This window comes from Notechis scutatus, chromosome 1 (genome assembly GCF_049901735.1).
Source record: "Notechis scutatus isolate UNSWTSFEM ecotype Mainland chromosome 1, rNotScu1.2, whole genome shotgun sequence".
In the NCBI taxonomy this organism is placed as follows: Eukaryota; Metazoa; Chordata; class Lepidosauria; order Squamata; family Elapidae; genus Notechis; species Notechis scutatus.
The window spans coordinates 299,122,855-299,137,916 of NC_142009.1; the positions used below are offsets into that span (position 1 = coordinate 299,122,855).

General features: G+C 36.1%; 1 protein-coding gene across 4 annotated transcripts in view; it reads right to left on the bottom strand.

Moving 5' to 3' along the window:
* Positions 1-2,710: 2,710 nt before the first annotated feature.
* EML5 (EMAP like 5) overlaps positions 2,711-15,062 on the bottom strand; it is a 103,246-nt gene continuing 90,894 nt past the window's right edge. Inside the window, exons 34-43 of one of the 4 annotated variants that reach the window (XM_026679164.2) lie at positions 13,085-13,293; positions 12,304-12,461; positions 11,080-11,194; positions 7,959-8,147; positions 7,560-7,732; positions 6,997-7,159; positions 6,371-6,474; positions 4,479-4,632; positions 3,401-3,501; positions 2,711-3,176 (exon numbers count right to left, since the gene is read on the bottom strand). In XM_026679164.2, coding sequence (XP_026534949.1) covers positions 3,140-3,176; positions 3,401-3,501; positions 4,479-4,632; positions 6,371-6,474; positions 6,997-7,159; positions 7,560-7,732; positions 7,959-8,147; positions 11,080-11,194; positions 12,304-12,461; positions 13,085-13,293 — 1,403 coding nt within the window. In that variant the 3' untranslated portion in view covers positions 2,711-3,139. Of the gene's footprint in view, positions 3,177-3,400; positions 3,502-4,478; positions 4,633-6,370; positions 6,475-6,996; positions 7,160-7,559; positions 7,733-7,958; positions 8,148-10,477; positions 10,602-11,079; positions 11,195-12,303; positions 12,462-13,084; positions 13,294-15,062 lie in introns of those variants that run through there. The other 3 variants (XM_087952051.1, XM_087952052.1, XR_015746819.1) reach the window with 3 other exon arrangements.

The window sequence follows — 15,062 nt, forward strand, 5'->3', positions numbered from 1 at the left end:
TGTATGTGATTATACAGGAATCAAAATAAAAACCTTCAAATATGTGGGGAGTGTTAGTGTAGAAGGGGAAAGGGGAATAAATTAGTTTATGATTTCTTAATAGCTAACTCCTTAAAAGGGTGCATTTATAGTCTCTTTAAATTGTAACACACAAAAAATGCATGTTTAGTTTAATCAAACTCTGTTTAGTAAAAGGACTGGTATTTTGAAGGCTGTGGTTGGGTATAATAATATAACACTTTTCTTCCAAAAGGCAAGAGCAGTCACAAAATCCTAAACATCTACAGCCAGAATCATGTTTTTCCTCTTGTGTTTGGAATATCCATGGATTTCCCCTCTCCTGAAAGCATGTTTGAAGAGATGCACTAGCAAACTGAGTTTCTACCCAGTATGTTCCTGAACTCAGTTGAACTACCCCAACACACTCTACAAGGGTAATTAGGTATTTTATAATAGAATGCACATCATGTCCCCATTACTTTTTGTGCGATACTAGTTACCCGTTGGCCTCTGGGTGCTCTTTATCACCAAATAAAACTCAGAGGGCTTGTGATTCAAGGAAATGCCTTTTTCTCTCAGTTGGGAGAAGTTTAGGTTGTAATCATGAGAGACGCCCTTAAAACTCCTCAGACCTTGGAAATTTCCACTTTGACTGGCTCTTTACACAATTAAAAGAAAATGGCTGCATTGTTTTTCATCTGATGGGGAAGGACTGCTGAAAAACTCATAAAAGGAAAAGGCCTGCATTGAGTTCACTATTTATCAAAAACCCTGTTCAAATAAGAAATAATAACATACACTTGGGATGGGCGGGTTGTGTGTGTGCCTTTGAGTCAGTTTTGACTCTGGACAACTGCCAAAACTAGTCCCTCCAGTTTCTTCACAAAGTTTTTCAGAAATGGTTTGCCATTGCCTCCTTCCTAGGGCTGAGGGAAAGAGTCTAGTCCAAGGTCTCTCACCTGGCTTTGTGCCTCAGGCGGAACTAGAACTCACCGTCTCCTGGTTTCTAGCCTGTTGCCTACACCAAACTGGCTCCCATTTCGGGGGGAAATAAAAAGTGGAAGAGGCATGCTATGAAAAACAGGTACAATGCTTAGGTTGACTGACATTATAGAATCCCAAACTAAATCTTATCTGAATTTGAAGGTATAAATTGAGAATATATTTATTGTAGGTACCTATGGCTGCCACTTGTGCTACAGATTTTATGTCTTCTTTTTGCCTCATTTGCTTCTGGGAGATCTGGTCTATTATTTTTCTTAGCTGTAAATTTTCTTGTGATATCTCTGATCCTTCTCAATATTATTATACATGCTTTCAAGTATTCAAATGGGGAAGATAATTTGTATTTAAGGAATCAGGTTCATTTAGATGCCATCATTTTAAGATGTTATCTGGGATGCTCTGTACTGAACATTAAACATAAACTCTTCTGGAATCCCAGATTAGCTAAATGTCTAAATATCCTGACATGTATTAGGCATCTGATTCTTTTTATGATGGCTGGGTCACTAACTCACCTAACATTTGTCTTTTCAACTGCCTGAAGGTGTATTTTGGTTCAGAATTCTTGGTAATATAGTTTTCATTTCTTTGTAAATGATTTTGGGATTTTTGCAATGAGAAATGGTATGCAGATCTTTTTTATTTAAAAAAAAAGAATTGTGAAGGGGAGGTGTAGAAACTTTGTTTCTTGTTTTTTTTATATAAAATACTTTTCACTGACCCATCGACAGGGCAGGTGTGTTTCTAGTTTTACTTCTTAAAATGAATATTATTGTTTTCAAAGAGAGACAATAAAGATATACTTTACAATGGAATCCATTTTCACAGAGAAGACTTAATTCTCCCCTGGTAGCAAAGATTTATGGTTACAGAAATGTTTTGGATCTCATTTGCCAATGTTTTCAGCCGATATGATTATGCTGAAGTTGTATTTTGATTCTAAAGAAGTTTTTAAAATCCCTTAATTAACTACTCTGTAACTTTTCTATTGGTAGGTACATTTTCATTCAGAAACAAATAATCACAAATGTGTTGTGCAGATAAAAATGATGGGGACATGCATGCATGAACCGGTTCTGAATTGAAGAACAAGAAATTTAACTATTCTTATTTCTTCTGTTTAAAAAACACTATAAAATACAATTGAATGACTAATTTCACTTTGAATTTACAAAGTTTTCATCCAGAAATGCAAGGAATAGAGAAGAAATAATTCCTATTGCTATTGATTTTTTTTTTTTGCAACTGTTGACAATTTATACCTTCCATATACCTGAACACTAAAATGAACTCAATCTTGTTTTGTTCAGCATACAAGCGCTTGCTCATTCACTGAAAACACATTTATCCACAAGGCAAAAAATGGAGTTAGATCTTCTAGGTTTCAGGCAAGGCACTCAAAATGTGAGCAAATGTGATTCTGCTCACAAAATTTATTTAATGCTGAAATGATACAAAAACAGTAAATCTGCCTTAAAGAATGGGCTCCTACAGGTCTACCACAGTCACCCAATAGAATTATAATTCAGGCTTTAAAATCAATACAATTACGTAGGTCCTGGAAGCAAAAAATTATTAAGGGCTGGGTGGGTTGATTGGTTGAAAGTTGGGAAAACTAAGCAAATCTTTTCGAGGTCCACTCTTTTTTTTTAAATTTTATTTTCACTTAAAAAAAAAATTAAGACCAGCACAATAGTTTGCTTTTCAGTAATAAAATAAGAATTTATCTGATGATTATTAGTATCCAATATTTAAACATCCATGATGAAAGTAAATGCATCAATATACTGTACAGATTTAGATCAGAAATAATATATCTTGAATATAAGCCACAATTTTATTGGGGCACTGTAGACTGAGCCCAAACTCCTTCTTTATCAAAGTATTTCAATATCTGGCAGTGAGTGGGAAAGAGATATAGGCTATCAGATATGCTAGAAATATGATTAATTTCAAAATATTTGTAGTACTTCATGCTTCTGATAGACTCTAGTCAGACAGACAGATCACTAACTGTCTTTATCAGCACCATTTCTTGAAGCATGAGGGGCACTGGAGAACTCTCTTTGCAGCCGTAGTGCGCTAATAACTTCCATGTCCCAATCCCATCCACTGGAGAAGGTCTCCATGTCTATTAATGAGGCATATGGACACATTTCCAGACAAATATACTAGATTTTTAAACAGAAGGGAAGGAAAAAGAATAAGACATGTTAAGGATTAATTTTAAAAGGGAAATGTTATTTCAAAATACATATCAAGAATGCTGCAAACCAGCAATTATTACATAAGTCTCTGCCATTTCAATAATTATTTGAGTGCAGTTTCAGAAAGAGCAGAAGATGTGTTGATACAATTTTGTCTCTTTTTCATATTTAAATGAAGATTAACATACCTGCTATCATCTCCACCAGCACTGACAACATATCTGTCGCCACTTGTAAAGCGAATACTGGTCACATGAGCCGAGTGACCTAAAAATCTTTTATGTTTTGCCTTCAATAAACAAAAAACTTCCTGTTAGTTTAACACTTTTTAAAAATCACCTTGACATTATTGAAATCATTGTTAATCAGGGCTCACTGCTGAATTCCTTCTCCTTCTATTGCTCCCCCGCTGCAAAATTATCCTTGCTACCACATGAAATATAGCATTTCCTCCTTTATGTCTAAAAAGACAAATTCAACACAGTTTCATAGCAGGTATATATGCTTTTTTTCCCTTTGTGCCCTTTCACTGCTTTGTACGAGTTTTCTTGGGCTGTTTTGGCAGAAAGGGCAGGCAAAATTGGGTTGTTCCTTAATTCTTTATGAAGGGACAATAACAACTAAAAAAACAATAATAATATGGTATAACTATAATGGTAGAGTTTTAAAATTTTTGGTGGCCGTGGCAGAACAATCAATTCTCTCTCTGCAACAGACATTTAAAAACAGGCAGAGCTCGAATAGTATCACCTTGACATTATTGAAATCATTGTTAATCAGGGCTCACTGCTGAATTCCTTCTCCTTCTATTGCTCCCCGCTGCAAAATTATCCTTGCTACCACATGAAATATAGCATTTCCTCCTTTATGTCTAAAAAGACAAATTCAACACAGTTTCATAGCAGGTATATATGCTTTTTTCCCTTTGTGCCCTTTCACTGCTTTGTACGAGTTTTCTTGGGCTGTTTTGGCAGAAAGGGCAGGCAAAATTGGGTTGTTCCTTAATTCTTTATGAAGGGACAATAACAACTAAAAAACCAATAATAATATGGTATAACTATAATGGTAGAGTTTTAAAATTTTTGGTGGCCGTGGCAGAACAATCAATTCTCTCTCTGCAACAGACATTTAAAAACAGGCAGAGCTCGAATAGTATCACCGGGCCCATCATATTAATATTTCTGAGAACATCATAGAGAAACTCTGGTGGCTTTCAAATTCAGCTATCAAAAGAACTGGTGATTGAATGAAAGAAAAAGTTCTTACAAACTTCTCTGGACAAGGGAAATCGAACAACTTGACCATGCCAAAATCGTCGCCTGTTACAAGGCTAATTCCCGAGTGAGAAACACAGGCACAATTTACATCCGCTTTCTCAGCATGCCGGGACCAGATTCCAACTACTTCATCTCCTAGAATGCTGAAATAGAGGGAAGAGAAAGGAACCAAGAGGACATATTTTGATGTAGTAGAGGAAATAAAGAGCAAGGTGTACTATATTGTCAGAGCTGAATCATTCTAACATTAACTATTATCATTATTTAATTACTTTATACTAGTAGTCATTGTATAGACCTATTCCCAAAAATAAGCCCTAGCATGTTTTTTATGCATGCGCCTAATATAAGCCAGCTGTCCAGTCACCCATTCCATCTGGTTGCTCATGGTGCCATGGCCATGAGGCGAGGTGGGGTGGTGGTGGAGTTGCCCCACTTGCCATGCACTGGCTTACCTCAGGGCCCCTGCAGCCAGGCCATCCACATCCTGACACTTGCCTCGTGGCGGCACCACCAGCAGCCATGTGCAGCAGGAGCCCATATGGTCGGCATCTGCTTGCTCATGGCTGCAACAGAGCAGAGGCTGAGTGGTGTGCTGGTGCTGTGGCCATGAGGCAAGGCAGGTGTTGGGGCATGGATGGCCTGGCTGCTGGGGCCCTGAGGTAAGCCGGTGAGGGTCATGGGGGCATCTCCACCCCCTTGCCTTGCAGTGGCAGCACTGTTGTTCCCCACGGCCTCCTACCTACTGTGAGCAAGCAGAAGAAGTGGTCCTCCTGTACATGGGGAAAAAAATAAGACACTCCTCTGAAAATAACCCGTAGTGCTTATTTTGGCCCGCAAAAGAAAATAAGACCTCTCTGAAGTCCAACTAAATGATAATATTTGAGGGAAAAGACCTAGAAAATCACCCTTCCTATCTTACCTAGTTAGTACTCTCAGGAAGAAGCAATCTGGCAATTAACTTGGCTATGTGCCATGTAGAGCTTTAAAGATGATAACTAGCAACTTCAATTTCAGCGGGAAAGTAACTGGTAGCTAGTGTAACTTGCTGAGTTAGAACAGTAGTGTAACTCAGATAAACCACTAGACACCCAGAACTGTACCTACGTGGCATGCTCGATTTGTTGTAGCTTCCAGATGTCAACCTTTTGCTAAAATATATGTTTTTACTGTCTTTCCTTTAGTTAGAGAAATTCAGTAAGACATAAAGCTGAACTGCAGAATTCCAAAATCTTTCTAAACTGGCCCAGCCAGAGTGACTAATGCTGTGGGATGCTGTGGTTCTGCAACACCAATACTCCTGTTGTAATGTAAAAGGACAGGTCTCAATTAGTGTAGTTAATGAATTCCAAAATAGTTACATTACAGCTTTGGAATTCACATCATTTAAACTAAAGGGATGTTTCTATAGAAAATAAAATAATTGGTTCCAGCTTGACAGAAGCAGGCAATTAATTTTTTTTAAATATAATATGTTTCTTAATGAAATGCTTTTTGATAGAAAAAGAGGACAAACCCATATGCAAAGAGTACCTCTACTCTCTTGTTATTTCAAAATGAGCCTCTACTTTTTCAGCTTTCCTTGAATGGAACCTTCATTTTATCCATTTTGCATACACAAAATGATTAATGTCTAAACTCCCAATGACAAATGTGCATGTGCTAGCTTTACCTCCATGTGAACTAACCTTGCATTAACTGAATTTAAATGCTCCCATTAAATGCAACCTGGTATCACTTTATAGTTTGTACTAAATTGAATATCACACTATTTGAACTGGCACCAATAGCAGCCTGCCTATATGCAGAAAATATACAGGTTTATGTTCTTTTTAGCAGGAAATGATATGTCATATTTTAAACAGTGAAATATTAATCTACCTGGTCCAAGTGGCCCACGTTATTCTATCAATCACAGTTTGATCCAGAAGTTGTTTTCCTGAAGGCACTTCATAAACTTGCCTTTTGTAAGACCCAGTGGACACCTTTAAGAACACATAGAGGGAAATATAAACTTTCTAAGTATTCTAGATTTATGTAGTCTATAAAAAAAGACTTTGTGTTCTTAAGTTGCATTACCAACATGTTACAAAAACTGAAGGTCCAGAACTAAAAAAATATATACAATAGCTTTGTCATGAAGTATTGTTATTACTGCTATCACTATCCTTCCTCCTAACTCACATAAAAAAGTTGATGGGAGAAACCCTAAAGAATTCTAAAATAAGACATTTTTAAGGAGTAGCATTTATTAGTTTTGTATGACTTTGAAATCTCTAAAGACTCCCAACTTTAACTTTTACAAATGTATTAAAGTTCTGCTTCTACTTTCTACTCCGGCTGTTGACAATCTGGTTGAAAATAACAGGAAATTGCCTATCTCAAGACCAAACTCTTATAAATTCATACTGGAGTAAAAAATTCCAAGATACAACCTTCAAAAAAATGTTCATGATATAAATGAAAAAAAAAACCTGCATGACAAAAAATCCACATTATTTCCTTACCTGAAGATAACAGCTATCTGCAGAAAAGTCCATTTGAATAACAAAGCTTGGGATGTCTTTGCAGTAGCTGGCTCGGTTAAGAGGAGGCCCAAGGGTCAGGTCATAAAAGTCAACTGCATTTTCACTTGAACCCACTGCTAAGTAATGGGAATCCGGGCTGAACCTATGTAGAAAAAAAAGTTTAAAATTCATTCTTATTTACCAAATAACTTATATAAAAAGCTCATTGTTAAACTGCTGTTTGAATCTTTTCTGCTGCATACTGAAAAATATCTACATCCCCCTATGTACGACATTTTCATGTTTCAGGTTCTTTTATTTTCTTCTGCTTGCACATACAAATTTCATTCGTGCCGCTGACTGTGAAGCAAGTCAGTTCAGTTTCTTCTCCTTGGAAATGGTGAATGGTGGTGCTAGAATTTTCCATCTGCTAAGCCATTAATAAATGAATGAAATGCAATAGCACCGTATCTGGATAAGCATCATATCCAGTAATAAAACCCAAGTGCAGATGTCACATTTGTTCCTGGAGCAAATGAGAGATACTGTATATTATTTCTCACCTGATGTCTTGGATGGCAGATCGTCTGTCTCTTTTCTTCCCCCATATCTTCAGAGAGTTAACTAATAGGATAATAAATTCTCCATTTTTCATGCCAATTGCTACCATGTCACCTTCCGGGCTGTATGATACAGTGTGTGCTGCATGGCCCAAATTGACTTTGTTCACCATTTTCTGCAATAGTTTCCAAAAATGAAATTAAAACTAGAATAGCATGTTAAATGATACAATACTTTCTTTTTATCTAATTAGCTTAATTCCTGGTAATGCTTTACAAAGTAAAGTTGAAAAATGTATCATTTGTTTAAATACCAAGCCACCTATTGCTTCGGCAAAAGGAGTGGCACAAAAGTTAATAAATAATTTACTGTAACTTCTTAAATGCTATTTTTACACCTACTTTGTCAGCAATATCCCAAAGTCTGACTGTTCCATCTTCTGCTGCAGAAAGAAAAAGATCACGAGACGGGTGGGTTGCCAGTCCCCAGATAGGCCCATCCATGTGCCCATTAATCAGAATGTTACAGGCAGCATTTTTCTCTCCAACTTCTATGATTTCAGCATTTCGTGTCCCAACAAGAATTTTTCCCTAGAACAACCATGAATTAATGGTCATTATATAATTTAATAATTTATTACTGTAATAATTATACATATAATAAACAGAGAGGCAATGTAGCACAATAGTTAAGGCATCAGGCTAGAAATTGAGAAATTATAAATTTGAATCCCATCTTCAATTAGAAATAGAGATGGGATCAGAAATGGATGCCAACATGGCACAGGGAAGCTAAAAAGTAAGTATAACAATAACCTTAGCTACCGGTTTATTTCTAGTAACCACTTATAGGGGGCGTGCATAAGCGCACCAACGTGCCTACCGTCCCTGTCCTATTGTTTCTTTTTTTCTTATTCGTATCCATTTCATGTATTTATAACCATGTTTATACTTATACCTGCTATCTAATAATCGCTTGACAAAACAAAATAAATAAAAATAAAATAAATAAAAATATATAGTCAAACTGTGGTGGACTGTAGTGTGGATTCCCAGGAGGGAGGGGCTGCTTTACAGTAGGCAAAGGGGCTGCAGAGCTTGAAAAATTTAACCCTCAGAAAGAGAATTAAACCAGGTCTCCATAGCTATTGCCAGATTATATCTGTAGTTATGCAAATAGTCGCTTTAATCTGGCAAGATTCTGTCTACAGATAAAGGAAACCACTCTTAAGTAACTCTACATGTCGTTCTTGGTACTTGGAATCTGACACAAACTATAGATTTACACAACTATTTAAAAATAAAATCTATTGCATAGTATTACCTCATCTTTAATATCATTCTTAGAAATTATTTTTGTTCTTTATGTGGTCAGCAACAACATATCAAAGCAAGGGATACACATAATCATGATAAAAATATAAAAATGGTGGCCACAGAAGCCCAATTGAAATTATACCTGTTTTTCATGTGCAATGCATGATACTTTGGCAGCTTTGATTGCACTGTTGTGGTCACCATGTTGACTTTACCATCTACCAAAGTTTAGGATTATAATTATAGTAAACAATTTATGTACAGTATGTATTTATTCGATTTCTATAGCTGCCCACATCAATAAATGACTCTTATTACTATTGCTAGGCTCTTGATATGGTTTAACCCTTACTCAAGTTTTACCAACAAAAGAAACAAGATATTTTCTGATGCCATGAAACAAAGAGAAGCTCATTTAATCACTGAGAATATGTGACAGTTTATCCTAGGACTACTCCATCTGGGTTGCAAATATCTGGATGCCTACTAGATAGTGAATATTGAAAACTCTAATTCTGTGCTGTCATCTTGTGGTTATCATGAAGGCTGCAGCCCGAGTATGGTGTCTTAGGAGTATCCAAAAGTGGTTAGGACAAAAATAAAATATATTTGTGTTCTTTTAACTTAAATTTAAACTTAATTTAAATAAGGATGTCAGAATAAGTGCATTCAGGCTACATAACCATTTCCTGGACACATTGAAAATGAAAGCCGAATGGCATTTTCTGGAAGATTGTGCTACACTTGGCAATGAATAGATAAACCCAACAGGTGCAATTTCCCTCCAATGTTAAAAAAAGCAAGGAAAAAACTTCTGTAAGGTTGTAAATAAATTTCCTAAATTTGCAAAGGTCTACCTGAAATTCACATTCACATTCACATGAATATATACATACACAATGCATAAAAATCCCCTATTGCTCTCTTATGTGACCATATTGACATTGGCCCAGCAAAACACTTTGGAAAAATGATGACCTACATGTTGTCTGTTCCTGTATCCTGTTCCTGTATTCAGAGTCTAATTTTCCAGGATAGCATACATAAATACCATGCAAATCTCCCATACCACCTGCCAGATTCTCTCCCCATATGATTATTTTTATTTATTTTTAATTAGAAAATAAATAAATGGACAGCTGGTGGTTGTCAGGTAAACCATTTGCCTTAACCCTGATTTGTATTTCTAATAATATACCCAACTTCTTCAAATATTCAATCAGCTTTCTTAATAAATAAAACAATAGATGGCTACAGCCAATATCTTATTTGACAAAGTACTTGCTTCCTGTGAAAACTGAATTGGTAATAGAACATCCTTGGAAGCTAGGGAGATGGGAAGCTTTGGGGTAATTGCCCTTCAAGGCTGGGCATGCTTCATTATACCGCACCCTGAAAACTGCATTACTTGCCAGCAGACTTCCTGGTGTAATTCAAGATGCTATTTATTATCTGTAATGCCCTTCATGACATGAGGCTATATTATTTGAGGAATTACCTATATCCCATGATTTTTGCTAATCTGGTAAGATGGAGAAGAACTGTTGTGTTTTGGATCCTCTTGATCAAACAATGTCCTCTGTCAGGATCCATAAAGTGTCCCTTCTCTGTTGCAGTGGAACCATGTTCCCCCAGAGATCTGTATGGCTGCCATCCTGATGACCTTCAAGAAGTTCTTTAAAAACTTGTCTGTTCTCCCAGGTCTTGGCATATAATGGTTGTGGAGGCCTGTTGGTTGTGTTTCATGATATATAGATTGTGGTTTGTCTAGATGCATATAATCATTCTTTTGTTTTCTATTTTTGCTTTCTATCTTTTTAAGTATAAGATGCTCAATGTCATTCTAGAAGCAAGTGGCCTCTAAATTTAATAAACAATCAAATAAGGTTGTTTTTTGTTAGCTACACCCATTTTGACCACCTATTGCCATGACTGCTTATCAAAACATAAATACATGTTTTGTGACTGGAAACACTCACAATGGCAGCCATTTGAGGGCAGTGCCTATAACATGGTTTCAAAATTCTGTCCCTACCACCGCAAACTGTTACAAAGCAACAGGAATTAATATACTCTAATTTGTTAATATTTTTAAATGTGTGTGTTAACTACTGTAACTTTTAATGATAAAACATGGAAACAAGGCACAATACCATCTATTTGTATATCTACCTTTGGCCTGGGCCATATTGTGTTATTGACTTACTTTGCCTCTGCACACAGAACGGACACAGTCAATTACTTGTCCAGTCTCCAATCTAAAGGCTCGACATCTTCTAAGTTCCTGGTCCCATAGCTTAATTGCACCTCCTTCTTTGGATCTAGCCAAAACAAGAAAGAGTCTTTTCAGAGAAAGTAGATGAAAGTCCCTAAGACCAAGTACTGTTCATTAATTTAAACAATTCACAGAAATTCAGTATTTAAAAAATAATAATACCTCAGTTTGTGCTCTTCTAAAGTTATTGTGGTATTTAAACCAATTTTGTAATGCCAAAATGATTTTTGCATGGCTGATAAGTGGTATCTGATTACAATATACAAGAATCTGCATTTAATGATCTCAGAATATCAGAATTAAGTTTACTGTATTAGTCGCTGAGAATAAGATATTTTTCTTCACTTGGTATAAAGACTCCTAAACTTTTAATGCTATCTAGAACAGTGTTTGTCAGCTTTGGCAGCTTGAAGATATGTAGACTCCAACTCCCAGAATTTTGGAAGTTGAAGTCCACACATCTTCAAGCTGCCAAGTTTGAAAAATCTTTAAGCACACAATTAATTATTTCCTTTGCAAGATAAATTATTTACTATAGTCTACAATTTGTAAAACACTTAACTCCATTAGACACATAGGAAAATAGGAAAAGAGATGCAACATTATTTCTGAAAGTCACATGGCAATTACTACTTTTTCTACAAGTAGATGTTTGTTTTACTCCACTAAAATATTACAACTAGTCATGTAGAACCACTGAGAGAGTGTAACCAGCAGCTCCAAATACATCCTTTATTTGCATGGAAAAGAAAAACTGAATTCCATCTCTTTGATTTACTCATAATAATCATCATTTTTCCTGTTTAAAGTAACTAGGACCGATTTCACTGCTTGCTCCACTACTGATTAGCCATATCTGTCAATGTAGACCAGGGTTTAGTGAAGGGGAAAATAGTTACATCACATGACAATATGAGTTTGACACCCGATGTAGACCATATAGGTGCATTATCCATTGTAAACACTTTACAAGTACAATTACTACTACAATATAATTTATTATAATACATTTCTGTATTCATTAATAATTTTGTAAAAATTACTACAATTTGTGAAATTACTACCACAGTTGCCCAATGGTAAGTTAGGTGGGCAACAAATTTAATAAAACAAACAAACGAACAAACTATATTCATATAAGAAAGCAAGACTCACGGCCTCTCTTTGCCTCCAGTTACAATTAAGCCATCACGCAATGTTGTATACATTGCAAATATAGGACCATTATGAGCTTTGCCCACAATTCGATTCAATATGTGATCCTTCCAAACACACACATCTCCACTAATGGTACCTGTAAATGTCAAATTATTCTGAAAAGGGGGAAAAATATGTCCATCATCTGATTTCAAAAAAGAATAAATGCAAGCATTTACTATGAAAGGACAATTCGTACGGAACATAGTACCCAACCCATAATCCCAACCTAACTCTGGCTTTGGGAGAAGAACAAACTTTAGTTGTTTTTCAACTGACAAGTGCAAAAATCTAGTTGCTCTTCACTTCTTATTGGCCTTTAATAGCACCGATCACAATTATTCTTCAGTAACTGATCTGACATTTTTGCTTACAGGGTTCGTTCCTCAGCACTATTATCAATTCTTAAGTACTTTCAGTACTTTTCTTTTTTATTCTATAGCCACGCAATTGGTCAAAAGAAGCTTTGGGACCTATGTGAGAAACCTAGCAATATTCTGCTTTTTGAAAGGGCACCTGTATGCTACACTATAGCTAAAACTATAAGCTTTTCCCTGCAAATGATACATACTGTATTCATAGTATCATTCAATCATTGCTCAAGCAATATACAGTCTCCCTTAGTCTTTTTTGGATTTGATGACTATAAGTCATGAATGGGAAAATATACTAAGCAGCAATTACAAAAAGTGGTTTTAAAGTTGATCAATATTTTAAAATATTCTTTTAAATTACGTACAGCTCCAAATGCCACAGAGAGCATGGTTTGCATTCGTGCATCTTCTATTGAACTTGTCTGTCCTTTTTTACTAAGAAGGGCTCTTCCAGCAAGGGTCCAAAATCTCACATGTTTTACTCCTACTGAAACAAACTGAGTGTCGGAATCAGGCCTGAATTCTGCTACAAAAATACGTTGGTTATGACCGGCTCTACTGGCAATTTTGGCACCTAGTGGGAAGAGTTAATTATATTTTACATTCAGATATACACAATTGTATCAAGAAATAGTGAAAACAAATAGTGTCTTAAACAATATTCTTTCAAGTATATAGTTGTAGCATTGTATTTTACCATTAAATTACATATTTGGTCATTTTCTTTATTGATGCTGATAATGACAACATTATTGCTAATAGTAACATTTTTATTTTTATCTTATTAATGAAATTCGTTATTCACTTATGAAATTTTAGTATTTAAAACTTTAAAAACAACCAGAACATTATACGTATACAATTCTAAATTTTTTACATCTCATCTTGCTATGAACAATATAGCAAGTCTGTTATTAACCCCTGTATTATCTCCCATTCCATAAGGAGTATTGTACTCTTTTAGTATCTATCCGTTTGAATCCCCACATTATGTTGCTCATGTAAGTAGTCTAATTAAGTATTCCTATCTAGGTGCAGGTCAATATGAGAGATATTGGCACCAACAAGTGATTAACTGCTGCTAATAACTGTAATCCAGGACCTAATGCTTCTTTCTGTACAAGGAAGCTCTACAAAGTATGGTTGAAACCATGCATGATGTCACATTTAATACCCATTGTATACAGGCAGAAGATATCAGATTATATTTAAATTGCAAAGGCTTTTTAGGATAGTAAATTATTGCATATGCCTGAGCATTCTGCTTCTAGAACAGAGCACTAGGCCTGTGACACCTAAGAGGTAGTTATTTAATAGTTATTGTATTTTTCAAGTTGCCCTCTAGCCAAACTATCAACACATCAACACCAGATGTCTAGCTTTAATTAAGCCACATCAAAAACACCAGTGCTGGGTTTGTCGGCTTTGTGAGCGGCAGGGATTCGCGATACAGCGCGATCCCTGCTGCGCTAGCCGCTTTTGGTGCTCCGATCCGGACGGGTTCGGAGCTAAGGCTACCCTGCAGGGGTAGCTGAAGATAGGGGGGATCCGGAGAGGGGTTTGGGGTGTTGCAGACCCCCTCCCCGGCCGGCAGAACCCCCTTTTCCCAAGACGGTGCAGCGGCGGTCTGTAATGGCCGCCACAAAAAAGCCGGCAGGCGGGTAATAATGCGCAGGAGGAAGAGGAGAAAGCCATTGAGAGTGAAAGTTTTCTTGGTTGACCCAGGACTCTAAGACACATTTAATACAATTCCTGGAAATTATGGCTTTCTGAATGATTCTTTCCACAAGAGAAAATAAGCGGCAATTTTGAGGTGCTGAAAGGAAAGTTTACTCTCCTTCCCTACGGAATTAATAAGTGGATATTGAGAAGCCTGTCTTTTTCAGCTAAAAACTAACTTTATGTGATAAGTGGGAAGGGAGAGGACAGAAAATATATTCATATGTTAAGAGTTTGTTGGAGGAGATGCCTTAAGGATTTGAAGACTGGAATATAATTTTAATAAGATACAGATTTGGACTTTCTTTTTTTGATTGATACTACCCCAGGAAGAGAAAGTGAGAACTTTGTCTTGACTTAGATTGATTGAGGACTTTGGGATTGTTCTATTTTTTTTTTTTTTTTTTTTTTTGAAATATCTTGGTTGGTGCAGGAAGAAAGAGGGGAAAAAAGAAAAGAAAAGAAAAGATTTACAATGGCTTTTTGTGTTGAGGAGCTGAGAAAAGAATATGAGCAAGCAAAAACAGATGGTAAAGATGGTGTGAAAGAAGCCTTCCTTTTTTTAGAAATGGCGCTTGTTAACTATCAACAAACACTACAACAGATGGAGGCAGCAGAAGACGA